The sequence below is a fragment of the Echiichthys vipera genome (genome assembly GCF_963691815.1).
Source record: "Echiichthys vipera genome assembly, chromosome: 5".
NCBI lineage: Eukaryota > Metazoa > Chordata > Actinopteri > Perciformes > Trachinidae > Echiichthys > Echiichthys vipera.
Window position 1 is genome coordinate 12324815 of NC_139830.1, and position 26759 is coordinate 12351573.

General features: G+C 40.5%; 3 protein-coding genes across 3 annotated transcripts in view; 1 reads left to right on the forward strand and 2 right to left on the reverse strand.

The window, feature by feature from the left end:
- Window positions 1-341: 341 nt before the first annotated feature.
- baz1b (bromodomain adjacent to zinc finger domain, 1B) lies at window positions 342-17804 on the reverse strand. The gene is made up of 21 exons (XM_083914598.1): window positions 17058-17804; window positions 15034-15150; window positions 13947-14091; window positions 12960-13152; window positions 12560-12681; window positions 12248-12445; window positions 11965-12153; window positions 10525-11845; window positions 10138-10299; window positions 9875-10013; window positions 9570-9763; window positions 9219-9333; window positions 9009-9107; window positions 8519-8696; window positions 7927-8112; window positions 7421-7568; window positions 6834-6981; window positions 6028-6140; window positions 3925-4064; window positions 3688-3794; window positions 342-3113 (listed from the first exon to the last, which is right to left on the reverse strand). The coding sequence occupies exons 1-21, from the start codon at window positions 17180-17182 to the stop codon at window positions 2447-2449; spliced, it is 4806 nt and encodes a 1601-aa protein (XP_083770724.1). The 5' UTR covers window positions 17183-17804; the 3' UTR covers window positions 342-2446.
- A 589-nt stretch (window positions 17805-18393) lies between these two features.
- Window positions 18394-20560, reverse strand: bcl7bb (BAF chromatin remodeling complex subunit BCL7B b; the record flags this gene model as incomplete). The annotated part of the gene is made up of 6 exons (XM_083913754.1): window positions 18394-18887; window positions 19017-19120; window positions 19343-19501; window positions 19686-19773; window positions 19878-19953; window positions 20448-20560. 6 exons carry the CDS (start codon window positions 20558-20560, stop codon window positions 18816-18818), a joined length of 612 nt encoding a protein of 203 aa, XP_083769880.1. The 3' UTR covers window positions 18394-18815.
- Window positions 20561-26031: 5471 nt separating this feature from the next.
- Window positions 26032-26759, forward strand: part of hip1 (huntingtin interacting protein 1) — a 51446-nt gene continuing 50718 nt past the window's right edge. Inside the window, exons 1-2 of the mRNA XM_083913671.1 lie at window positions 26032-26110; window positions 26239-26361. Coding sequence (XP_083769797.1) covers window positions 26245-26361 — 117 coding nt within the window. The 5' untranslated portion in view covers window positions 26032-26110; window positions 26239-26244. The remainder of the gene's footprint in view (window positions 26111-26238; window positions 26362-26759) is intronic.

Consider the following 26759-nt stretch of genomic DNA (forward strand, 5'->3'; position numbering starts at 1 on the left):
GGCACCTAACCCCCGACTGCTTGGGGTGCAGGTTACTGGCAGCTCCCTCGCGCCAACAACTCTCCATTGGTTGCATGTATATAGGTCCTGTCTGAGCATGTGTGTGTATTTCGGGCCCGTGTGTGAAAATTAAATTTCCCCATTCGCGGGACTAATTAAGGAATTCTTCTTCTTTACCTTTTCAACAAAATGTTTTCACAGAAGTTTCGGTCCAAGCGGCTCGACCTTTTTACTGTAATGTCCCTTTTGGCTTCCACACACATTTGAAGCTAATTTGGCTTCCATTTGAAGATGCAGATGTTTCTGATTAAAAAAAAAAAAAAGACCACACAAGGGAGTAAGACAATTTGATATTTTTTATTAAAAAGTAAAATTAGACATGAGTCGGTGGTCACGGCTAACCCGTTTTCCCCTTCTTGATCGTCTTCTCACAAGGTTTTACAGATGGCAGTGATGTCTGTCAGTCTGACCAGGGGGACGCTCATCAGATTTAACACAAATAAAAAAAGAACTACGGTCTTCGTCCATAGCCTTTATTGGAAATTCTTTACATGTGAATCCTCTGAACCTGCCCCAACCCAGCTTTAGAGACTATAAATATATATATAAAAAAGGAAGTGTAAAAGACTTTTTGCAGTTCCTCCAAGAACAAAGAAATCATTTACAGTCAGGTCTCAACTTGAGGGCAATCACCTTTTGCTTGTTTGTTGAAATGTCAAACAATTGCAAGAATGATTTAAACAATTGCCAAATTTAAACAAAAATAATAGAGGGGAGGAACCAGTGGCCATGGTCTTGGTGATAACAGCACTAGAAAAACACAGAACAGCACAGTACAGAGAGAAGGGGGCAAACCAGCCACTGCCTTCAGTATACATGTATACATATACAGTACATTGCTGGAAAGCTCGCCACAAAACTACAGAAACTTCTGCACATTCAAAGGTTTTTCGTTATGTCTGATTAGAAGTCACTACAAAGAGCCAAAATTCACCAGCACTGAGAAGCGCCCCCTATCCTTTAATGACCAGTGAGTTACAGCAGACAGCACTGTCACTGACTCGTTGGTAACTGTTGGGACAAAAGTATCGAGAGCAGGCGAAGAGCGCCACCTGGTGACTGAACCGGGACATGCTGGGAAACCTTCGGTCGCCCTTCAGGAGCACATTTATGTCACTAAATCCATTTAAACGAGCGACTAGGTGTTTGTTACAAAATGCACAAGTGACAAAAATCCTTTCTGCTGCGACAATGAAAAGAAAAACAACTGCTGACATGTTCTCTGTGTCGACTAGAGGAGCCCTGGTTCAACCTCACCAATGTATTGGATGTAATTAAGATCAACAAGTTATCATTTACAATACCAAATGAAATGTGCAAAAAATATCAAATATTCAAAAATGCCCATTTTCTTAACAAATGTCTCATTTGTTGTTTTGAACACTTTACAAATGTTTATGCACATAATTTCAATAAAGTCTGGTCCTGCAGCTGCTGGCATAATAGGTGCACTTTGCACAGGAGGAGTGCAAACTGACGGAGCATTGAGGTACCGGTTCTTTTAAAGTGGCAGGGCACTACAGAGGAGGAAAAGCTGGTCAGCTCTACGCACCAAGGGTGAGACTCCAAGTCGGGTTTCCTGTTTTTGAAAACATCTTGGCACCAAGAGCTGAGATAAAACTTGTGTTTTAGCACTAAAGTGATGAGACTATTGTGTGACCTGCCGTCTCAACCAAGCTTTGGACAATAAATCTGCAACTGGGCTGGAAACAAAAACAAAAAAATACTAGAACTAGTAGAAAATCTATCATGTTTATCTATAGAGTCGCATTTGACCGAAGAAAATCTTGGTGTCAAGCTGCTTCGTTGTAAGAGCAATTTACAAGTGATGGAAAAATGAATATCAGTCATCAGCATCGTTTTGAAGCCAAGAAAGAGGCTTTCGGCTAAATGGACACCATCTCTTTAATAAAGAAGTACTTTAGTCAGTGAAAACACTGGCCGTAACAGATGTGGGTGGGACAGGTGTGTGTTTGTGTCAAGAGTGAAAACCTCTGAGCGCAAATGTAAAAACAAAGTAGTTCACAGGACAACATTTTAAGTCAAATTACACTTGTGTGTGTGAGGTCGTCAACGTGGAACTGAAATTCAAATCAAAGAGTCTTAAGAGCTACGAGGACCCATCCATTATGCCTCATTTTTCTTGGTTGGACAAAAAAAAACAAAAAAACATCACCAATATTAAACATGTTACAAATATAAATCATTTTTCTTTTGTTGGTTTTTCAAAATATGAACAGAAATTCAAAAGACACAAAGTTTGTCTGAGGATTAAGCCCTGCTGGCTGTGAGGAGGAGGAGATGGAGGGCTCTTGAACATTTTCAGAAGAGTAGAACAGAAATTTTCAAGAAAAGAGACAAAAAAAAAAAAAAAGCACCGTGGACTTCATGAGCGTTTCTGTCTCTTGGAATGTCGCTGCTGGCTTGACCGGTCCTCGTCGCTGCTCGCAACCCCAGCGTTGCCCCGACCCCCCCGCTGACGAGTTCTCCGTGTGTCCCGCTCCCCATCGCTATCCTGCTCCCTGTAATCCTTCTTGCCTGAGGTGGCAGAGGCCCGCTTACTTCTCCTCCTGCCGTCATCATCATCCTCCTCGTCGTCTTCCTCCTCCTCCTCCTCCTCCTCCCCGCTCTCGCTCTCTTCTCCCCGTCCACGAACACTTCTGAATTTCTTCCTGTTCGATTTGCCGTTCGGCAGCTTCTTCTTCGGTTCATCTTCTTCATCCTCCTCCTCCTCATCATCATCATCTTCTTCAGATGTTGCCGGGGGTAGGCTGACGCGCTTGCGTGAACGCCGGCGGAGGTAGCTGAGACCTGGCAGCAGCTTTTGGAGCAGCTCGGTGAACGACTGCTCAGTCTTGACCATACAGGAGAGCACGCTGCTGCCCTGCTGGTTGTACTCCTCTGCGTTGGAAAAGACTAGTTTCATGTCTTCGAGAAAATCCTGACCGTGACGATACGAGGCCTGGCTGAACTTTTCCAGCATTGTCTGGAAATCCATGGGCTGGGTGATGATGTCCAGGTAGTCCTCCGCCTCCTCCAAAGACACAGGCTCCCTGGAAGAGGAGCAGAGCATTAGAGTACAGCCACATTAAGACTGCAAGTTTAAGATAATATCCAGTCATGAAGTCTAAAGTCACTCGGGTAGTAGCATTTGCTGATTTACTTTGACAGACTGAAAGTAAAGAAAAAAATCTATTCATGGGTCTAATGCAGGCATCTCCAATCCCGCTCCTGGAGGGCCGCTGCCCTGCATGTTTTAAGTTTGTCCCTGCACCAACACACCTGAATCTAATGCTCTGCTCCTTATCAAGCAGCTGATGCTTGTCACAGGTTTGATAATCTCAGGTGTGTTTCTGAAGGGAGAAACCTAAACATGCAGGGCAGCGGCCCTCCAGGAGCAGGATTGGAGATGCCTGGTCTAATGAGACCAATACCTGCAACATGTCAGCTCTCAAGGATAATCTGGTAATGTTGTTTGAGACTAAATAGCAACATATTAAGAGCTAAATTCAGTAGATCTTAATCTTCCAGTAGCCCGTTTCACACACCGCCGTCTGTGTGACAGGTATGAACAAGAGGGGGAGGGACAGATCTGTTGTGTCTTGACTGATTATGTCCTTTGCTCACCTGAAAGGCCAGCTGTAGCGGAATTTCATCAGTTTCTTGAGGATTTCCTCGCACCTCTCCAACTCCAGCGCCTGCCTGCGCATTCCTGATTGGGAACTCTGTCGCACCTGCAGACAACAGAACAACACTGATTTATTCTATGCACTCAATTATATTTTTTTATTATAATTAAAAATTATAGTTCTTCTAAGAAGTGATACGTAGATTGTGTATACGAGTGTCCTAATGGGTTCTTACCAATTCATCAATGTCCGCAGGGCTGGTGGGGCTAGTCTTCTGTTTGCTGCTCTGACTGCTTGAAGATGACTGTTTCTTGGGTTTACTTTTTGAATTTTTCTGCCGAGACGAAGACTGCTTGTTCTTCTTCCTTGGTCTCACTGTAAAGAAATGATGAGGTGGTCAAGACACAAAAGACAGAAAAAAAAAACAACAGAGGGGGAAAAAAACCCAATGAAAATCTGAAATGTTACCATGTGTTACCGAAATTAACTGTTAATTTATCATGTCACAGCCTGCAGAAAGACAATTTTTGTAAGGCTATTGTTTGATTAACCATTAATGCTAAATTTTTGTTAGATTGTTATTTTAAATTTGTGACAGTCCATAGCATAGCACACTGGGATTGTTTGATACAAAGTCTCACTCTAGAAATGAGGAAAATCGTCTTTGGAACTATTCAGCATCGATGCAAAAACATTTCTCAATTGTTGTCCTTGAAATGCCGGCTTGAACTGACAGAGGGGATCATCCTGTCACATACTCTTAGTGAAGCGAGTGGGAGACACGGCTTCAAAGTAAAAGGTCCAGACCTGAGCTGTGCTACATGACAACACACAGACAATAGAGACCGGGAGAGGACAGGGGCCGTAATTCCCCATCAGCATTCTTCTCATTCCCAAACTTCAGCCCCAAAACAAACTACAACCTGTGATTTATCTTTTCAGACAACCAGATTCATTTGTTGTACTCTTTTTGTTTTGTGCCATAGTTTAACTTAAATGTAACGCACTGATGACCCATGACCTCAGTTTAGAGTTAATACGTAGAAGTCAAAAGAGACTGGAACGTAAAGAGTTCCTTGAAAGCATACCCTTTAAAAAAGCTTATACCTGCTTTACATTTCCAAATTAACTGTTAAACACAAACTGGCAAAAGTGGATTGACAAACTTAAACATTGACTTCTGGAAATCCCTCCCTATTTCTTGCTTTATACCTCAATCATAATTTAAGCAGTTAGATTCAATAATAATACCCTTCATATGGAGCTATAAAGCAGTGTGCATAGCAAAAAAACATCTGTGTAAGCTAAAATTGGAGGGAGGCTTCTGTCTTCCTCTTTTCAAACTATCACTCGGCCATCTACTGTCCATCATAGCTTGTTGGAAGAACAGTCCTTCAGCCAACTTAGGGTGCACTAACACTGTCCATCCGCACCATGCCCAAACAGGTTCCACGGGTAAAGCCTAGTTCTTTTGACCAGTGTGAGTGCAACCGCACCACACCTAGCTGCGACCAGCTTACCGGCCACGGACCGTTTGGGAGAGGTGGGCTTTTGTAAAGCACATTTTCACATGTACGAGCACGAACACGAGGCCTACGGCGGCTCGGACGTAAAATTTTTGACGGCGAAAGGTTCACGTTGGTGTGATGCAGAGGTGGAGTGTTTACTGCAGATTAGGTCAGATGAAAATATTCAAAAACAGTCGGACAAGACGCACATAAACTCTGAGGTCTATGGGAAGATTTGTAAACAAAGCGACGCATCACGATGACGTCCATCAATGCGTGTTGCGGCGTGATGACGTATGGACAGGCAAGAAGCATTCGCGCGAGGCCCCCCTTAGAGGATTTTCCAGCCTGGCTAACACTGGAGCGCTACTTGTGCAGGGGCACCTCACTCCCAAGCCCTGTTGAATAGCCCTACCAAAGAAAACAAAACAGCTTATAGTGGGAGTTCTATCATAGCCAGCACTCTGAAAACATGGAGTTGTGGGCAAGGGAAATGCTAAGCCTTGAAAAGATCAGATAGCACAACAATGGTAAACGTAAATACTATGATAACATCTCGGACCCTCTACCGTTGTACATAACGGGCCAAGACTGACACCGACTAAATTCTAAATGCGCACAAACACAGGCTCGTACGCATGCTATGTTCAGTCCGTAACGAAAAACACTAATAAAAACGATATATATATAAAAATAATACAGTGTAACTGTACAGGGCCGGTCGTAGACATAACAGATGGAAAGCCTTGTTGCTCTATCTATCTATATATGTATGCTAAAGTTCAATTAATTATAATAGTTTGACAGAATTTTCACTAGTCGATACTCACAACTGTGACCCATGGCTTTGTAGTCATTCTCTTCCTCATCTTCTTCATCTTCCTCAGAGTCCTCTTCAGACTCCTCCTCATCCTCCTCTTCATCTGTGTCCTGGTTGTAGTTCCTGCAATGGTGACGTTCAATCAAAAGTCTTAAACATTACAAAAAGGTTTGTAGGGTCTGTAGTTAGAAAAGCGGTGGGATTTACTGTAGAGGATATGTTAAATTATCAAAAATAAATCAAGTACATTAGGTTAGGGTGATAAATCATATGATAATCTTTTAATGGAATCATAGAGAATGAATCAGATATTGTGATATGCAATTACATCATCTAAATTTACAACCCCATTTAAAATAAAAATGTAAACAAACAAAAAAAAGAATGCAATGATTTGCAAATCATTGAAACTCTAAAATGATATCCTCATTTATGCCTTTACGTCGGCATAAAAGTTAAGTAAGACATCCACTGGAGAGCAGCTCAGCGTCAAAGACGGTGGAGGAGGTCATTAATAATGTTGCTCGCTCATATGTGAGGCCATTAACACATCATTGATATAGAAAATGTCCTTATTCCCTGTGTCCTATGGTTGTGTCCCACTTGAAATTGGCTACCACTGTCCCCAAGATTTGTGATGGTGCTGGCAAGCTTTCAGGAAATGTGCACCAATACGGACGTAATGAACGCAGAGTGCAGACAGAAGGTTCTGTCCGTATCTAATGTTCCTAAAATAGTGTCTATATAACCTCTATACAGTGTAGCATGTAGTATTACAGTGTACATGGACAATGACAGTGTGAGGAGGACAGTTACCTTGAACGGGAGCCACGTCTGGCCACAGTGGGCTGGCAGGCCGGGCACAGCCACTCTCCATCAGGAATGCGGTACAGGGCCGGTCGTAGACATAACAGATGGAAAGCCTTGTTGCACTCATCACAAAGGATAAGTTTCTCATCGTCACCTGGAAGAGATGCAGCTGTGTCAAGGAACACGTTTTTATCGTCATCATATCACTACAGGTTCACCTCTTGGTCCATGACACTGCCTGACACTACTTGTCTGTCTTGCTCTGGGTCTTTTGTTCTGCCTGAGTGCTACACAGGGAGCAGAAGGGCAGTAGTGGAGCAAAGAGTCTCACAAAATGCAACTCAATAATCCAGCACACCTATTCATAAAGGACCAACTTTGTTTCTGTATGCAGGAAAAATAGACAGGAGTCAGTTGTGGTGCTGCAAGTCTGTTTAGGTGATCTGAGGTAATGTTATTTGTCCTGTTGTTTTTTTGGACAAAGAAAGCCATGTTGTAGCAAAAGCATCTCCCTGTCAACAAAGACATGATGCTTTGACTCCACCTGTGATGCACATTTTATGAAAGGAATTGGCTGTAAATAATTTCCTTACCTTTCCTGCGACAGACTTTGCAGCGAGCGTTCTCTGCAGACATGTCCCACTTTATGCAAGCGTCTAACATTCCCAGCAAGACGTGCATGCGGGAAAAGGTCTGGGCCTCTCGGATAGCAGTCTTCCACTTCTCTACCGCTGTTGCCACCTGAGAGGAAGAGGCCAGACTTGTATAAACTCAGCAGAACTTTACATGAAGAAAGAGTCCAATAGAGGTAGCTCTGTCTGCTCATGAAACACACTGAAGACTCGTATACAAACTATAGCGTTTTAACCTCAAGGTTTTCTTATAGATACATTTCAAATACTCTATTACTGGTGCTTTGTCATTTATACACCTCACCTAGAATTATGACCATTATGAGAGTCATGGTTATACAACCTTACAAGCCTCCCCAGCTAAAAAAATCCCCATTTCAACAACATCCCATGCCTTTTTGACAGAGTTTTACCTGTGAGACACAAAATTAAAACTGAACTTTAACATTGCAACTCTGTTCTCTTACCCTGGCCTCTTCTGCCAGTCTCTTCTCCTCATCCACCTCTTCAGCCTTGCTGCTTTCCTCCCCTCCTTGCTTTTTCTTTTTTTTCTGCTTGGGGGCCATGAATCCCTGCAGGAACTTTTTGATTACACAGGCCTGAATGGTGATGATGCACTCACCAAAGTCTTTCAAGCTCTCCATGTCTTTCAACTGTGCGTAGAGGATGAAACAAACAGTAACTCATTTTTTGGGACAACATTGACATACTACACAAGCTATAAAATCAGCAACTGTATGACAAAACATTATACACATTTCACAAACACAATGATATAAGCAATGTAATCAGCACCATTAAGGTTTGTGCACTTCATGAATTATTGTAAAACCATTTTACCCTTGTATCATATGAAAATATGAAAAATAAATAAATAATAAAAAAAGAAAAGCCAAAGATCGGCCCTTTAAAATGTTACTCAACAGTCACTTGTTTACTCTGATGACTTATCTGCATAATCTAAATCTTGGGTTGTACATAATCCCTCAACCCAAAAGAAATAATTGTCTCAGTGTTTCAGGGCTACTGATATTGAATGTAGCCAGTCAAACTAATCACCTGATCTTCGATGTCTGTGTTGTCATCCAGGTATCCCAGGCCACCCTTCTGGAGTCGTGAAGCTACTTCCTGGATGTCACTGCGCAGGTAATTGAGCAGCTCTGCGTAGCCATCGCAGGTCCTGAGGCCCAATTTGCCCTTACGGGTCAGATGGACAGAGTGGACGATGTCCTGGTACCTGAAACGGGGACGCATTGTATTAGTTTCATATTCACTCATTACTGCTGCTACCTTGTTAAAAACAATATTGTCTGCTTTGTCCAGTCGGGTGGTTCTGTATTCAAATTATTTTCTTTCTAAACTTAACGATGGCTAATTTAAAAATAAAGACATGTCTGTATAAACAGCAACTAGACAGCAAAAGCTTTAATTAGCATCTGTTTGATCAGTCCTACAGATACCTAATAGCTTGGGTAAACTAGGTAATGCTTTAGCTGCACAGTAGTACATGTTTGTTAAAGTAATTATCCCTTATAATGAGTTCCTGCACCTGCTTTGTATCTTCGACTTGAGTTCACTCTCTCTAACCCCCTGAGGATGAAGACTTTCCAGCAGTTCCTCCAGCTCAGCTGTGTTGTCACATATGAACCTGTATTCAGAGACAGAAACATTAGAATGAAAGATCGTGTAAAAAGAAAAAAAAAAATCGAAAATAAATCGAATGACAGAGACATGATGAGATAGAAACAAAAGCTCTTACCAGAGGTTCTGTCCCTGTTTGGGAACAGTAGTTTCGATGCAGATGTCTTCTGCTGCCCCCTGCTGGGCTCCCTCACTAATAGCACCATCTACACTGCCATCATCCTTTTCAGCTCCTAGAACATTAACAGTAATCAATTATCATATAAATTAATAAAAACAAGAAACATTTGACCAAAAAAGTAAAAATCAATGATGTCCACACACAAAACAAAACATTTGAAATTAACAATTTTGAAGGGGATACACCAATAATTGAGATTTTGGGACTGATATCAGCCAATGTTATTTTTTTTTTAACACCAACATTGTGACACTGTACCGTGTAAATCATTGGTAGCGGCTAACTCACCGTCCTCTTCTTCTACCTCAGGCTCTGCTGGTTTGTCCTCGGGCTCGGCTGGTTTGTCCTCGGGCTCGGCTGGTTTGTCCTCGGGCTCGGCTGGTTTGTCCTCGGGTGGAGGGGTGAAGTTGTAATCGATGCTTTCATGCACCCAGCCTTTCTCAACGTACAGACCAGGAACCACGTCAGAGAAAAGCCAGTATCTAAACGGGAAAAAAATAACAAAAAAAAAAATCAAGAAAACATGGTTGTCAATTACTTAGAATTCACATTTTCCTGTGTATAACCTTTAACGGGTAATGTGCAGCACTAACCTGTTATGATTTCGGTCTGTACCGAGCGGGGTCCTGCGCATGACAAGTTTGGCTTTGCTTATACCATCTTGAAATGCCCTTTCTACAGCAGCCCTCTGCTTACGCACCCGCTCCTCTTCAGCCTCCTTCTCCATGCGCTCTGGGGGAATGTCAGTAACAAATAAGAGTGAGATATACAGATTTATGAATTATAAAGTAATTCATGATAACATTTTGAAATGGATAATGTGATCCAATCCCTGCCAAAAAAAAAAAAAGTTTACCTTTGTTCTGTCTGTCCATCTCCTCTTTCTCCTTCTTGGCCTGCATGGACATCAGCCGCCGGCTCTTCACTGAGCTGATCATGTCCTCTGGCTCCGGCTCTGGCTCCACCTTCACTTCTTTTTTGTTCTCCTTCTTAGCGCTCCCCTCTTTCTTTTTCTCACCTTTTGAGTCAGAGAGGAAAAGAATGTTTTTTCATTCATTATTTAAAAGACTAATAAAAGACTGAAAGAAGATTTTTTGTCTATCTGGTATTCTGACCATAGATAGTATCAAACATATTCATAATAAATGGTCAGAATGAGTTAGCATATCTACTGACAGTATTTAATCTTAATATATTCTCTCCTACATTAAAAATTGCAGGTAGAGTTCCCTGGTGATCCTACCTTTGATCTCCATCTCCTTTCGCATCTGCTTCTCTGCCCTCTTGCGGTCATTGACTTCTTTCAGCATTGCCAGACGCTCCTTCCACACCTCAGCTGACTTTTGCTGCATTTCATCAACATGGTCTTCAACAGAGTACGTCATGAGTATGCGGTGGCACAACGCCACCAGCAGGCTGACCTTCTCCTCGGGGCCCAGCTCAAACACCTCAATCGTCTCAAGCTTCTCCAAGAACTCGCTGGTCACCACATCATCAAAGCCCCCCAAAGCCCCCGATTCCACTGAGCCCCGGCCGCTCTCCTCACCATGGGCATCACATGGCCGCAGGCACAACCGTGCCAGCTCTGACACAGAGTGCATGGTAAGGGGGATCTCAGATAAGGGCATATCGAGCTCACTGTAGCCTTCGGCCAGCTCGTCCTGCAGCAGCGTCTGAAGAAGCACCACCAGCACACGGTTCAGGTAGAGGAAGCCGGACCGATCTCCAGCCAGGGCTTCCATCAGAGCCATTGCTGTGATGGGATACTGGTCATCTGGCATCAGCAGCCCTGCATAGGAGTTAAGGAAGTCCACGACCATAGCCACATCACCAAATAGAGTGTTGGGCAACCCCTCGGGCATGTCTACAAGCTTGAAAGCCGGCAGGTTCTTGCCACCTTCGATCTCCTGGTCCTCGTATCTGCGCGATTGCTCACGGCGGACAAGCATCTCCTTCTCGCGCCTCTCCTTGGCCTTTTCTCGCAGTTTCTCTCTGACTTCCTCGCGCCGTTTCTTCATCTCTTCCTGCTTTTCCTCTTCGCTCATGGCTGCCCATCGCCTCTTTTGCTCCAATAGCATCCAGCGTTTTTGAACCAGCTGCTGGAGCTCCTCTGGCAGTCGACCCCGATCATCTGAGGACAAGGTCTTCGCGGCTTTGGAGATGAGGCCAGAGAGGGAGTTCTTTTTGTCCTCTTTGCCCTTGTGCTCCTTATAGTAACGAAGGAGGTGGAGAGCCATAGGGTGCAGTGGCTTCCCCAGTTTAGGCGTACCCATTCCAGTACTACGGGCTCTCTTCTTAGGGCTCCCAACAGGAGTGCTCTTAGCCAGATGCAGGAGAGTCATCTGCTTCATCTTCGGTGTCTTAGCGCCAGCTTTATCGTCCTTTTTCGATGCTTTGAGGACATTGAGCTTCTTATCACTGCTTTTTCCACTTTTCTTTCCTTCTTTCTTGTCCCCTGACTTTCTGCCCGATTTTGGAGTGGTGGGAGCCGAGCCTTTGCCTTCCCCTTTCTTTGGAGTTCCTAAGTTCTTCATCTTGAGCGGGGAGCCATTCATTTTTATTTTCTGAAATACAGACATGAACCCATTAGGCAACGATTTGACTTTTAAAAAGGGATACCCCCTTAATCATCAAATCAAATAATACCTTTACTGAGACATCATGTGCATAAATGCAAGCTAACCTGCATGTGGCCCCAAATGGTCGGACTAAGGGGCATGCCTAAAGAGTCCTTCTTCCTTCTCCTTTTCTTCTCTCCCTTCTCATTTCCTGAATCCTCTCCTGGTGTTTCAGGGGTCTTGAGCCTCTTGGTAGGTTTACCCTCTGGAGATGACAAGCTCTTACGCTTTGCAGAGGGATTCTCTGCCAAAAACTTTAGACAAACAAACAACAAAAAGTGTGAGCCAAGAAAAAGCAACAATTAAAAAAAAGTAATATGCAAAAAAAAAAAAAATCTTAAAAATTACCTTGTGTGGATCAAGAAGAAAGTCGCTAAATTTACTGGGCAGATTAAATTTTTTCACCAGTTCATCTTCAACCACCCAGGGAGCGCTCTCTCCCATGCCCAGCCTCAGAGCATAGTGCCTGATGAAGTAGCGCATGATCTCCTTGGTTGGAGGGCGCTCTGTTCTGTAAAGACTGTCTGCTGGGACATCACTGATCACCTGAGACAAGTTGGGTGGGAAGATTCAGTGTCAAATAGCTTCAAGTGTAGCACCACAAAATACCAAGAAGGAAAAAGAGGTTTAGACACATTCTGTTGACAACAGGATACAGACCTTATCCTCATTGATGAGCTTCACGTCATACTTATGAGGAAGGAATTTGGGCATCACCCATTTCTTCTTCTCCTCCTTCATGGCAGTGGTAAGTTTCCTTGGTGAACGCCGTGCTCTGTCACCTGATAGGAAGTGGAACCACAAGTGAAATAAAATAAGTCTTTTTCACCAAACATACAAGAAACAAAACAGGTAAAAACAAAGTGAAATAAAAAGGAAAATTAAAACATTCATTACAGTAAAAAAATACCAATCTGGCTCTATAAAAAAGTATATAAATCAAACAATACACCACTTTAAAAGTGGACATATTTGAATATTTTACTGCAAGTACAGTTTTATCAATGCTGCATGACTAAAGTATCTATGTGCTTCAAAACTGGCAGTGATCAGTACTCACTGAGACTCTCCCTCCTGTTCTCCTCCTCTCGGGGAGGAGGTTCCTTCCTCTGGTTCTCCTGACTTGCATTCTCCTTGTCGCTGGATGGAGAGTCGCAGGCACCTTCAAGCTTCTTCTCCCCCGCCTCGCCCTCTGGGTTTTCTAGGGGATGGATCTTCACCACCTTCACTTGCAAACTTTTATCCTTTCCCACCTGAAGAGAAAAGGTCTTTTGAGCATCTCAGAATGGGAAACTTCCTTTTGGTGTATTCTAACACCTGCGTACCACTGAGGATGGGCATCCTTTAAATTATACATTAGGGCGAAGTCATACTGAAGTTAGCAGTGATCATTTCTTAACACAAAATAAAAGAAGCAAAACAGTAATCTAGAAATGTTAATCTTTGAAAAGGAGTCAGCAATAATTTCAAGTGTTTAATTTGTTGTTAAAAATACAAAATAATAATTTATATGGTCCTCTAAAGATAATATTTATAGTGATAATGTGCAGCTGAATGGGTGAAAAAAAATAAATAAAAGAAAAGTACTGAGTTTGTACACTTTTCCCAGGTCAAATTCAAGCACCTTTTAAGCATTTTCAAGGTCCATTTTCAAGCTCTTCCAGCACTTTACAACTTTTGTAAATGTAAATATATGTATATATATATATATATATATATAAAAGCCCTGGCTGGGGATCGGTCCGGCTTCCTCTACCTGAACCGCTTTCTACAAAAACACACATTTCGCCTTTTTTCAAAAGAATCATGTCAATAGACGGAATTATGCTATAAAAAGCTAAAAGGGTTTGTAATACAAGAAGGATAGGAAATTCAATTTCTATAACTATGTTGTGAAAGAAAAGGCAATACAAATTCAAGCACTTTTCAAAAACCTTGAAAAACACACAACATTACAATTCAAGCACTTTCAAGGATTTCAAGTAACTGTACAAACCCTGAAAGTGGCATAACAGACAAGTTTAGAAAGGTAAGACGTCAAACTGACCAGGAAGTCACACTCTTCATCCACAGCATACTTGGTGAGAATTTCCACCCAGGCCATTTCAACCAGTTTGTCCAAAGACACTGTGTTGTGGTGGACCATCTCCAGGACCGGCTTCTCAAACCACTTGGGATACTCCTCCTGAAGCCTGCATACACACACCATCGGCAGTTAGTACAAGAAAGATCCACAAAACAGAAAAGATAAACTAAATTGTACCTTGCATTCCCATCATAATGTTTTCAGTATAAAGTGAGACGCTGTTTTTAAGGTCCTAATGCTCAGCAAACAAGACCGTTGCCACATCAGACATAAACTGAGCTTTGTCCATAGGTGTGATGTAGTCTATTCAACACATGGTTTCTTTCACATTGTTTGGATTCCTGCAATACATTCGTCACTGGGACCAGAGTATTACATAACAGGGCAACAAAGGGCTGAGTGACCAGCAGGGGGAGTAAAATCTCTTTTCTGACATAATACCAGTTCAAATACAGACTTGAGCTCTGGGCAGCTGAGAAATGCTCGGCTCTGTCTTTGGTGTGACGTGTCTTTGGGCCATATAGTTAGTTAGGTTCACTTGCTCTTGCTGACAGCACATATATATGCAGTACACATGGTTGATGATGAAGTGACTGATCAGCTGAACTATTACACATTCTATATGGCTGTGGTCTTCCCTTTTGGAGATCAGGATTGAGGTAACTCTCACCAGTCCATTGCAGCTTCAGGGATGACTCAAGCACACACCCTTGAAATAGAAAGAGGAGGAGCACCGCATTCATCCAATCATAAAGCAGCAAGCCTTGTGACCTTCACTGGGAGAGTATGGCTCTTTAGTGATACTGCTAAGCTGCTGGTGTAGAGGCTAATCTGTATTTTGGGCCATCTAAACAACCAATGGTGGTAAATATATTTAGAAATGAATGGGGACCTGAGCTTTACTGCACATTTGAATGCAAAGCACTGCCATCTACTGAACTCTACCAGTGTATTCTTCACAGAACAGCCAATGAGTAAAGGCTTTAATCAACAGACAGTAGACTTATGGCTCCCACATGTACACACAAACTTCTGATGCAATACTAACAGTTCTGTGACTTCTTGTTCCTCCTCCCATGCTTCTTTGTGGGTGAGCTGGCTGCTTCCAGTGCTCTTGCACGTCCAGATGCGCTCATCATACCTCTGTAAGCGTGCCTCATACTCTCTGAAGGCATTTTGTCAAGGAAATTACAATCATCACACACCCTCATTATTTACTTGCTTACTAATTACATGGTACGCTGTTGACAAATTAGTGTTCACAGTAATATGAAAAGAGGCTGAGGTAAAGGGAAAGATGAAACAAAACCGAAATGCATGGTTATACCTTTAGAAACTAAAAAGGTGTACAAACTGTGTAATTAACAAAACTGGGAAAAGCTAAAGGGGGCTGGGAAAGAATAATGATGGTATGGGAGGCTGGATTAGAGTCATGTCTACATAAGATAAACAGAAGGTCTGTGGAAAAAGTTAACACACTTCTATGGGTAGTTGATATTAAAAGGTTTGACTGTGTCGCCGCTGATGATTGTGAAAACTACAACAGTAGAGTGAACCACATCCCCAAGGCAAATTATCTGTGTTAATGGTACTAGATGGGATCATGAGGCAGAGGTAGATGTGAGGCCTTGCTTCAAGGCGTGACAACAGACTGATATAACGACAAGGTCAAGTGAATAACATAACTTTGTCACTGACGGGACCTAAATCTACTATAACTCATAGCAACTTAGAAAAGACCTTAAGCCCACATTATTGGCATTGCGTGTGTCACTGAGCTATCATAACTGGCTTCCTAGTCTTACTGACAATCGAGGACCTCTGACGTTCAAAGTTTTTACATAAAAAACAAAATAAGTGAGTACCTACAATTACACCAGAATTAGGCCACATGCCCCAAAAATGCTGATGTAATTCAATAAACTGCTCTATGTCAACTGTTACCCTCTATTGGCAACAGTGGTGGAAGATGTACTCAGAGATACCATACTGTAGAAATACTGTGTTTCAAGTAAAAGTCCTATTTTCAAAGCGTTACTTAAATCAATGTAATGAAGTAGAAGTATAAAGTAGATTAAAATGGAATCACATAAGTACAGCACAAGGACCTCAAAATTCTACTTAAGTAACAGTACTTGAGTAAATGTACTTACTTTCCACCACTACTTGGCAAACACAAACGGTACCGGTAGCTAAGGCTAGCTAACGTCAACGGCTAACTGTAAAGAGGCTAACTCTACAGAGGCAAACGTCAACGGCTAACTGTAAAGAGGCTAATGACAACGGCTGACTGTAAAGAGGCTAACTCTACAGAGGCAAACGTCAACGGCTAACTGTAAAGAGGCTAACTATACAGAGGCAAACGTCAATGGCTAACTGTAAAGAGGCTAATGACAACGGCTAACTGTAAAGGGGCTAATGTCAACGGCTAACTCTTCAGAGGCAAACGTCAACGGCTAACTGTAAAGAGGCTAATGTCAACGGCTAACTGTAAAGAAGCTAACGTCAACGGGTAACTCTAAAGAGGATTACGTCAACGGCTAATTCTAAAGAGGCTAACGTCAACGGCTAACGCTAAAGAAGCTAACGTCAACGGCTAACATCAACCAGCCGTGCAACGTCCTCAGACGACGGGCTATTGTGACATAACGGGATACATAACGATAGCAGCGTGCTAACTTAGCTAACCACGTTAGCATTAGTAGCTGACAGCGGGCCGTGAAAGTGAAAGGACGCACTTTTAGCAGCTCTCTGTATTTAACTTAGCATTCTAATTAATCAATATTCCGTAAAAAAGTGAATCTGTTTGCTTACTTAAAGCGAAATAGCCAGCAAGCAACAGTGAGTTGGTTAGCAACATTAGCTCGTGATCCAAGAGTACACTGTGTACATGCGGGTTAATGTTGAATGGGAGGAAAATGTCAGGTAACATCAAATTAAAATAACCAGCTCTACAGTCGTGTACATGCGTCTATGTGAGCATGAATGGATAGACAAGGCGTCGTGTAACGGTACAGCATTCCGGGTGTCTCGATAAGACTTGAGCACCAGCAGCATCATGTTAAAGGATACTCTTTGTTCCTGAAGGCCTCCTTGGTGTGCTCGATGATGTAGACCTCATCTCCCGGGCCTGGTGGTGGCTCGGCGGCTAGCGGCTTAGCCAGTGGGTAAGGTTTCCGGCCTAAGAGCGGTGCCATTATTTCAAAATCCACCGGATGACACAGGTGCCAGCGGTAAAAATCAAGTATTCTAGTACAATGATATACAATAGTTTGTCCTTAGCATGTATGCAAGTGTCCCGAAATATCTTTCTCCCGTTACAGCCGGCAGGCCCCGGCTCTCAAAACGTGTAGCAGCTAGTAGCGGCTCACTAGCTGGGTTGCTATCTCGTTGCAAAACAATAACAGTGTGCCTATCGCCGCCCGCCTTATCGCACCATTCTTCTCTCCTCTAGTAGCGGTGCCATGCTGCCTCTAACGCAATGTCTTGGATATGAAAACAGGTTGCGGGGTTTGTTTCCCCGTTTAGTTAGTAAACTTTTAGCTCCTCCAGATTAACATGAAAAAGATGCACCGAAAGCAAACTCGCGGCAACAAACCAGAGCTCAGTTCAGCAGGAGGTCTGGCGCCTTGTTACAGTCCCAAGAAGTCTTTGCAAACTAAGCCTGTTCTCGTTTAATCAGTTGTATTCGCCGCATGTTAGTACTGTCAGAGCTTTTTGTTATCAGATAGGATAATTAGCAAGTGTTCCGAAAAAGTAACCTGGATCAATCAAGAGGTTAATTCCTTGTCGAAATGGCGGGAGTTTCTAGTCAACCGGCACAATTCCGTACACCCTCAGAACTCCGTTTCCCCGGCAGCAAGCGGCGTCGCAAGCACGTCCCGCCCCCTCTCGACGTTCATTGGCTCTTCTACTAAAGCGCCTTCGTCGAATTGTTCTGGTGCAGTCTCTCATTGGCTGATGCGGCCTGTCTATTGTCAAACTAGACTAGCCCCCTCAAATAAGCCACGCCCTGATCGAATATAAATGAGAGGCTAGAGGTCAGCTGACGACAATACGATTATATATTCCACTTATTCATACGAAAACACGTTTCAATATCGTGGTAATGTATTTGTTTAAAACTGATGGCATTCATCCCTCTTTGAATTGGCAAATGTATTTCCAAATCCATTGTCTGGGCTCCATCTTGTACAGGACTGATTAAACAAAAGGCCCAGCCTACTTAATACTGTCACAAGATATTATGATGAATGCATACCGACTGTACAACATCGATTAATTGAAATGGAATTGAAAAGTAGCATTTATTTTGGTTGTCAGTTATAAACATGGGCGAATTATATTATGAATATTTAAAAAAAACATTTTTCTTGCATGTGATAAGCCAAAAGAAGATCTGTCTCAGAAAGGGCCTCATATTTAATACAAAATGGCACATCTAAACATCAATCTGCATAAAGCTACACATTTAACACTTTTTCAAAATGGCCTGTAAACCTAAAAAAAAAATAAAGCAATGGATATGGAAACATGCAGGTAAAGTTCGACTGCATAAAGAGTAAACCAGAAAACATTTACAGCATGTGAATTGAAATACACACTGTCTGATGCAAAGTTTGGAAAATGCTCTACATTCATTTCAGAAATCCCTTAAAACAACACATTTTTAAAGAATGAACAAAAATTTTGCAGCACTTCGTTTCTCATTTGTTAAAATGTAATATTTGCGTAAATATGTCAAGAAAACCTTAGAATCATTTTGAAAGCTTAGCTAATCTGACTGAGGACAGGTAGCGTGTGCATTTTGACAAAATTATTATAAATGAGCTATCTCAGCGCAGCATTTTCTCCTGTGCAAATCTTCTTTAAAGGGGGCGCTCCTGACTCATCCAATTCCTCCTGTTGAATAAAAAGAGAGGTGGTCAGAAGTAATTCTAGCTCAAATTAAAATCAATTTTACATCATGCGACAGACCCCAGAGATAGGAATTCAATTATTATTTAATCGAAGCAAAATGTTTTGGTCAACCTGTGTGTCTGGGGTGCTCCGTCTGACAGCTCCTGATGAAAGAAGCTCCTCCTTGATGAGAGTCGGAGGCTCGTCGGCCCCCTCCTGTCCTGAATGAACTGGCTCTACGTTCACAAGGAAGGGACGAAATATATCCTCATTAATACATCTTTGACAGTGAGGGAAATACAAAAACAGCACAGGACACAACGACATGTATATGTTACCACTGAATTGTATGATAGATACCATTTAATACTTGAATGTGTGTACCTTTTCACAGGAATAACGCAGGAAATTGAGTGTAAATATGCTTGAGAGAGAGAAAGAGAGCCATCTACACATACCATCCACACTCTCCTGGCCCAGCATTGGGGGCTGAGAGTCTTCGGTTCGGAGGCTGGAGGTATGTGGAGGGCTGACCTGCTGCGAGCTGGAAGTGCTGCTGCTGTTATCCATTTTAGGTTGGTAGACGTCCGACAGAAAGCTCTGGTTGCTGTTTTCATCTGAGGTGCCGTGTTTTATGTTAAGATAGATAGATAGATAGATAGATAGATAGATAGATAGATAGATAGATAGATGTTAGTTATGAGTTTGGCTGTGTGATATTTTGGCTCTTGGATACATACAGCTCATAATGCACGCAATGGATTTTTTTTATTTATTATAAAATACAGCTATAAAGCTCACCAGTGAAATCCAGTAAAGAGTTAGCGTTTTCCAGCACCACATCTTTCATTCCTCTTACATCTCCACCTGTGGATTTGGTGCGATATATCTGATAACAAAGAGGGGATAGTGAAATCAAACTACATTCATTCAAGTAAATCTTTGAAAGCATGTTTTTTTTAAGGCTACATGTATGTCAGAGAGGCCCCCCACCTGCTTTGTTTCTGTTACTGGCACCCACTTGAATATGCGTAAGGATGTGTCTCCAACTGTCACCCATTTCTTCTCCCTGGGGATGAAATTAGTTTGACCTATTATCGACAGGAGCTCAGTGTGGGTCTTCTGATTCATCTGTAACATGGCATAACGTTACAATGCATCGTGTCCTCTCTGTTCACAGCAGAGCACAGATGACAGCTGATCAAACATGCCGTCACGCTCACCCACCCACAGCCATCGTGTACTTTACATGAGCGTGCAAAAACCGTGAGGAACAGGTGTGAATGTGTTCATGAGTGTCGTGTTGTGTGACTCCGGGACAGTCGTTTCTACATTACGGCTCGCAGCAGCATGTGAGGCTGTGGCCATATTGACAGCTCTCGGCGAGGAAAAAAAAAACTCAGCTAGCTCCGCCCCTCCCGTCAACCCGGGGCATTGATTGGTCAACAGCTCCGTCAATCTTCTAACTTTTCCGACTGAAGTTTGTTGAGCGACGCAGCAGATACCAGGATACAGTCTACTAACACATTTCCCTCCATATTGTCCCCCAGACAGCCTACATACCATTTGCGCACCTTCTCGATGGCTGCCAGGACCTTTTTAATGTCATCTTTAGCCCGACTTCGGGTCTCAGCGCGGCCTGATCGTCCCGACATCTTGATGCTATTATGATTCATCTACAGATGCATCTGAAAAACTTCAAGACCAAGCCCCACTCCTCCGTTACAGTGGCAATCTCGCGAGACTTCATCGTCTCATTTGTTTCTCTCTTTTTTTTTTTTCAGTATATTATTTTTTTTGATTGAAAAAATAATAATTTACAATATCACGGCATAGAAAACATGACAAGAACCATTCTCCACATACATGCTGGAGAAAAATGATGACTTAAATTGTATTTAAAAAATAATATGTAACAAGCAAAAGCGAATAGAAAGTAAAAATAGTAAAAAAATAAATAAATAAATAATAATTGGAATCTAAATAATTTTTTTCCCCACACTTTTTTTAATTGAATTTGCAGATGGTCAAAGAAGAAAAAGTGCAACAGTTGTAAAGTGTGTCAATGCATCTGCCCTAAAGTGAAGAAACAAGAATAAAAACACAAAATGCCAACAACCCATGAAATCTAAATCATTTTGTAGTTGCTAGCTTCAGGCATGTTAAGATTAACATTTATTTAGTATTTTAAAGTTAATGTGCAGTGACTATACTGCTCTGCAACGCCTAAGTGCAGTAACTACGAAAAAATAGGGTAAAATGTCTTTAAAGTTTGATTTATTGTCCCAACAAATGAATATTATGGTTTACTAGTTTGCCATTCAATAATAATTATCCAGATCAATCCTTACCTCCATACTTTAAGACCCAAAATTATGCAGAAATCATGTTATTAGTTATTTCATAGTTACTGCACTTAGGGCAGAATAAATCATCGACCACTCACAACAAAACAATAATAATAAATAATGACAATAACGGCACTATGATGTTCCCCACCTGAGTTCACTTCACAGTGGGAAATACTTAGCTCAAGTGAATTTCAATCACAATGTGCAATACTAATATTTGTGTCTTTGTGTAAATAAAAAATATATAAAACCATTGTATATATTGTTCTGGTTATATTCTATATCCCCTGTGTTTATATTGTTCATATTTTGTCTATATTTTCTCTATTTATGGTTTCTTATCAACGCTTATTCTACTGCATGTTTGCTATCCACTTTGCTGCTGTAATAAGGACATTTCCCCTTTGTGGGACTAATAAAGGAACATCTTATCTAATATCTTATTTAAATAGTATTTGTAAAAAATATTTAAAACAAAACTGTACTCTCCTTATTCAGTGAGTATCATGCATTACATGAATAAAATGTGTAAATATTAAAAGTTTTACTCAAGATATTCTAGTTCCCACTGAATTTTAATATTACAATGTGTTAATTACGTAGTTTAATACATTTACTATAACAAAAAGTTGTTTTTTTCAGTGTAGGGGTCCTCTAACACCTTCATCTCTTTATAAGCATGGAGGAGAGACATTGCATGTTTCCGAAACATTGGTATCGATGATTAAAAACAGATCCTCTTATGCTCATTCACCTTTGAAGCACATTATCTGAGTTGGCCTATTTCCAGTTTATGCTACTTTATAGGCTACTCTTTACTATTCAGAAATATTTAACCATAACTGACTACTTGCACCTTACTACATAATATAATATTATTTAATATATGAATAATTTCCCCTTTGAGGCACTAATAAACATATGCTTCATCCTCAGGGACCAAATAACTGCTTTAACACTTAACTTGTTTGCATTGATGTACACCATCTGTATTGACGTTTACACTACTTGTATTTATATACAGTATATCAAATTCAGAATATGTTATTAATCACAAAAGTTACAGTTTACAGTCTTTAAAAGTTTACACTCTATCCAAATATGTACCCATATCAGTGCACTACATGTTATAACATTATACTATGTTGGTACCTTGTATTTTATCCTGTTTTTGTGTTGTGTTGTTTGCACCTTTTGTTCATTCTTTTGTTTTGGACCAATTAAACGAGCTAGACAAGGTGGATGTCATTAAAGTCTCTCTTATCTTACATTTTATATTGTACCTTTTACTCAGCTACATGTACGTGACGGTGTAGTTTCCAGATTAACTATTAAAGATAAAACAGGTGTTTTCCAACCGTTCTGGCTTGTGGCCCTCTGCACCTTGTCCTATTTTACACGTCCATTGTTTGCAGTTCCACCAAAGAGTGATTTCCCCTCCAGACACCTGAGATGGTTTTATAGAGACAATTGTTTTAGTCCTCAAGAGCAACACTAGAATATTTCACAAAAAGCAAAGATTAGAGAATATTACACAAAAGAATAAAGTTTTGAGTTGCAGGACTTGACATATTAAGAAATAACATTAACACTTGTGTTTGTAATTCCATGTTTTTGAATATTTTTAGTCTTTTTCAGTTTAATCCCAGTGGCACTTGCTCACTGTTTGGGTCTTATTTTAACAATTTTATAATTTAGCTGTAAAATGTATATCACATAAACTTATTATTTTATTATTATTATTATTATTATTATTATTATTATTATTATTATTATTATTATTATTATTATTATTATTATTATTATTATTATTATTATTAATCATCTCAAGACCCCTCAGATTGATCTTGTGACCCTGTGGTTGGGATTCAATAGCGCAAAGCAGGGGAACGTTTTTTAAGTACTTCTACTTTTGATACTTTAAAAACTTCTACTTTTTTGATACATGTAGCTTATAATAACTTTGTACTTTTACTTAAATAGGATTTTAAATGTAGTGCATTTAATTATAATGGAATATTTTTACAATGTGTTTGGTATATACACATCAATACTTTATATTATTATTATTGTTATTTTTATTATTATTATTATGTGTGACTTGTTGCGGATCATGGTGAATTGTTGCGTCTCTGTAAATCATGAATTAAGTCATAAAGTGTGGTCTTACCTACTCTATATGTAAAGTGTCTTGAGATAACTTTTGTTATGTTTTGGCACTATTAATAACATTGAATTGGTACTTTAACTTAAAGATCTGAGTACTTTTATCATCAGTTTGTGCTCTATATTTTTGTGCACTGGAAACAAACCTCCAGCGGGTCCTTCTGCTTTTCTTTGCGATTATATTGCTGCTTTTTTTTTGTGAATGTGAAAAACTGGATTTACCTTTGCTACTGTGTGTATGAGCTTAGGTAAATGAAGCTGCACTAGTTCTGGCTTCTGGTTCCCTTGTTTCACCAACAGGTGGCAGCCTTGAGTCGTGCAGAGCAAAGAGACTCCTGAGACTGAGAGCAAAGGTTGAGTTTGTTTTGATTCATTAATTATGGGAAGGATCACTGACAGGAAATCATCGATTGCTTGCCCTTATCTTTCAGGGAATACAAACGCAGGGCCAGCTCTCTTTAACCTGCCACTACATACTATAAACCAAATGTATCCAAATTATATGGCTCACAGTAGAACAGGGAAAAGCTCTTGTAGAAACAATATTGTGTTGAAACAGAGGAACCAAAGTCCTACTTCATAATATAGGCCTGCAGTCACTGCAGTGCACGCTTCACTGACAATGTTCAGTGGCAGTCTGTTGTAACTTTTACTAACCAGGACACCATGAGGAAACTCCTTTCTTTATTTCCTGCAGAGACTATGTCATAAAATACTACATTGAATAGGAATTCTGTGCTTATTGGCAAAAAGGCATGTTGCGAGAAAATAAAAATAGCACACACATCCAAGAAGATAAGCACTGGGTGCTGGACCAAAAGGCAGTACAGGGTATAAACAGTAAGTCTGCTCCCAATAGCTTTTAATGTTAAATCACACCATGTTGTAACGTTTCGGGCCCCCGCCCTTCATCATACATGAAAAACAGTGAGGAGACACACCTCCTTATGAGCGCCCCTGATGGGTCATGTGATCAGTCATCTTAAAGTGAAAATATGAAAATACAAATATGCAAATACAAATATTAGTATATGTACACATATAAAGAATAATGGCCTTTTGCACATATATTAAAATATATTTAAAGTTCTCAGGGACTGTGGCTGTGCATTGTCATGTTCCTCATATTGAAGCTCCTTATTATTGTAAATGATTTTCATTTCAATTTAAACCTTCTCCCCTTCATATTTCAGATTTTTGTCATTTCTACTAAAATGTTGCTGCATTCAGCAACAAGCATCATTTTAATAACTGTGATAAATTAAGACTAAGTTAGTTTTCTTTGTCTTCATTTTTGTAATCTAACAAATAGTGTAAAGGTAGTTTTTTAAGCATCATGTGCCTCGATCACTTTCAACCCAGCCATGATTTTGTGAAGACAGACTTGTATATGCTTGTATGTCATATCTGTATGACAATTGATGGCGTGGGCTGGCCTTGCTGCCGCTCCAATCAGTAGCTGACAACAGTGGGAGGAGCCAGTTACAGTTGCCAGAGGAAATATCCAAATAACAGTGAGGCTTTTGAGCATGTACTGTGTAGCTGAGCGGTGTCCTGTACCTACAGCATCAGCATGTTCACGTTTATGTGAAGACACTGTGCGTAAAGTAAACTGTGCAGACATTAAGTTCTGTAACCTCTCTTCTGGTTTATGTGGAGGACTCCTCATTGAGAGTTAAGGTAAAATAGATTTACTCCTGCAATATTTTAGATAAAATTCATCATACATCACATTGCCCCTTTAACAATAATAGTCTGAAATATTACAATAATATCGACGTAATTACTTATTTATTATGTTCACCTTATTATTTATAATTAATTTAACTTATGTACCTTTTCATATTTTGTTTGATCGATATCTACTTTTTTACCCTCTGGTGTCTTTATTTCTGTAAAAGAATGTCCATCATCTGCTAAATGTGTGTCTGTTCAATAGAGAAAAACAAATAAATAATTATAACAATAAAAATCTAAAATACTATAATAAAATATTTTAAAGCGTATGTTATAAAATACTACCATTGACTAGGAATTTTGTGCTAATTGGCAAAATTACATGTTGCACATAAGACATTAAAATGTATTTAAACTTCTAAGGGACTGGCTTGTGGCTGTGCATCATTATTCCTCATGTTCTTAGTATTAAAATATTTTAACTTCAATTTAAACCTTTTCCCTTCATATTTATGATTTTGACATTTCCCTCATTGAGATATATTGACTAAGAGATTTCATTGCTTATTCATTATTTAGACACCTTATTTGTTTATATTTAATTTAACTTATGTACCTTTTCAGTACAGAGTCAATAAAATAAATAATAATAATATAATAATAGTAATAATAGTAATAACAATAGTAATGATAGTAATAATAATAACAACAACAACAACAATAATAATAATAATAATAATAATAATAATAATAATAATAATAATAATAATGATTAATAATAATAATTTGAAATAGAAAATAAATGTAAAATGTCTCCTGTGCTTTCAGTAGTTAGTTTATTACGCATGTGAGTAAATTAGTAACAAAACACCTGCACGACTCATATCATTTTAATCGTTGGACCTACTTTATTTTGAAAAGCGGAAGTGGCCTCTTCCTCTAACACTTGTATTTTACTCCGGTGCTGCTCCTGTCATTGACTGGGGTGGTGGACGGAGAGGCGACGAGTCCAGCGCAGCATGGACCGCCATAGTTAGTGCAGCTTTTATTTTTTTTAAACATTATTTTACAGTCTAGCCTGTTTATAGGCTGAGAGGTTTTTTTTATTCTTTATTTTTTTATTTTTTTTCTCTCGCTGCTGTGAAAAAAAAAAAAAACAGACGACAATGGACCGAGTGAAAAGCTCCATGCAGCAAGTTCCCAGCGCTATCCCCAAAGTGATCCGCCGGACTGGAGGGGCCAACAGCCTGGAGCTGGAGAAGGAAAACTTTGAGAGAGGGCAGGTAAGGAGCAAAGAGCAGGCTCGCATTAATGCAGTTATTTCTCCTGAAGGAAAGCGTGGGATGGAAGTCCTGGCTGAGAGCCACTTTATACGGGGGGGAGGATAATGGGCACGTCAGGCTGTTCACTGTCTGCTCCTAAATTAAACCAAGCATAGTGAGAGTTTGTCTGAAGTGCAGATAGGAGTTACAGTAACCATCCAGTTCTTATTCTTCACTGTTCCTGATCCAGATTATGGCTTGTTTGCAGTCCCCCCTCCCTGATGTGTCCCTGTGATCAGCAGAGATACTAATGAGTCCACTGTACAACAAAAGAGCTGTTGAAATGTAGGTCAATGTCCTTTTGAATCCAGATAACTGTGCTGTTGTTTAGCCTGTCTGCAGGATAAACCAGAGACGAG

What these genes read in the sequence shown, in the direction of transcription:
- baz1b (XM_083914598.1), bottom strand. Translation starts at nt 17,182, where the DNA reads ATGGCACCGCTCTTAGGCCGGAAACCTTACCCACTGGCTAAGCCGCTA. An exon ending in GATGGACAGACAGAACAAAG is followed by an intron (nt 10,014 to 10,137) that starts GTAAACTTTTTT and finishes ACATTCCCCCAG; the next exon opens with AGCGCATGGAGAAGGAGGCT. An exon ending in CGCTACAGCTGGCCTTTCAG is followed by an intron (nt 3,114 to 3,687) that starts GTGAGCAAAGGA and finishes CTCCTCTTCCAG; the next exon opens with GGAGCCTGTGTCTTTGGAGG.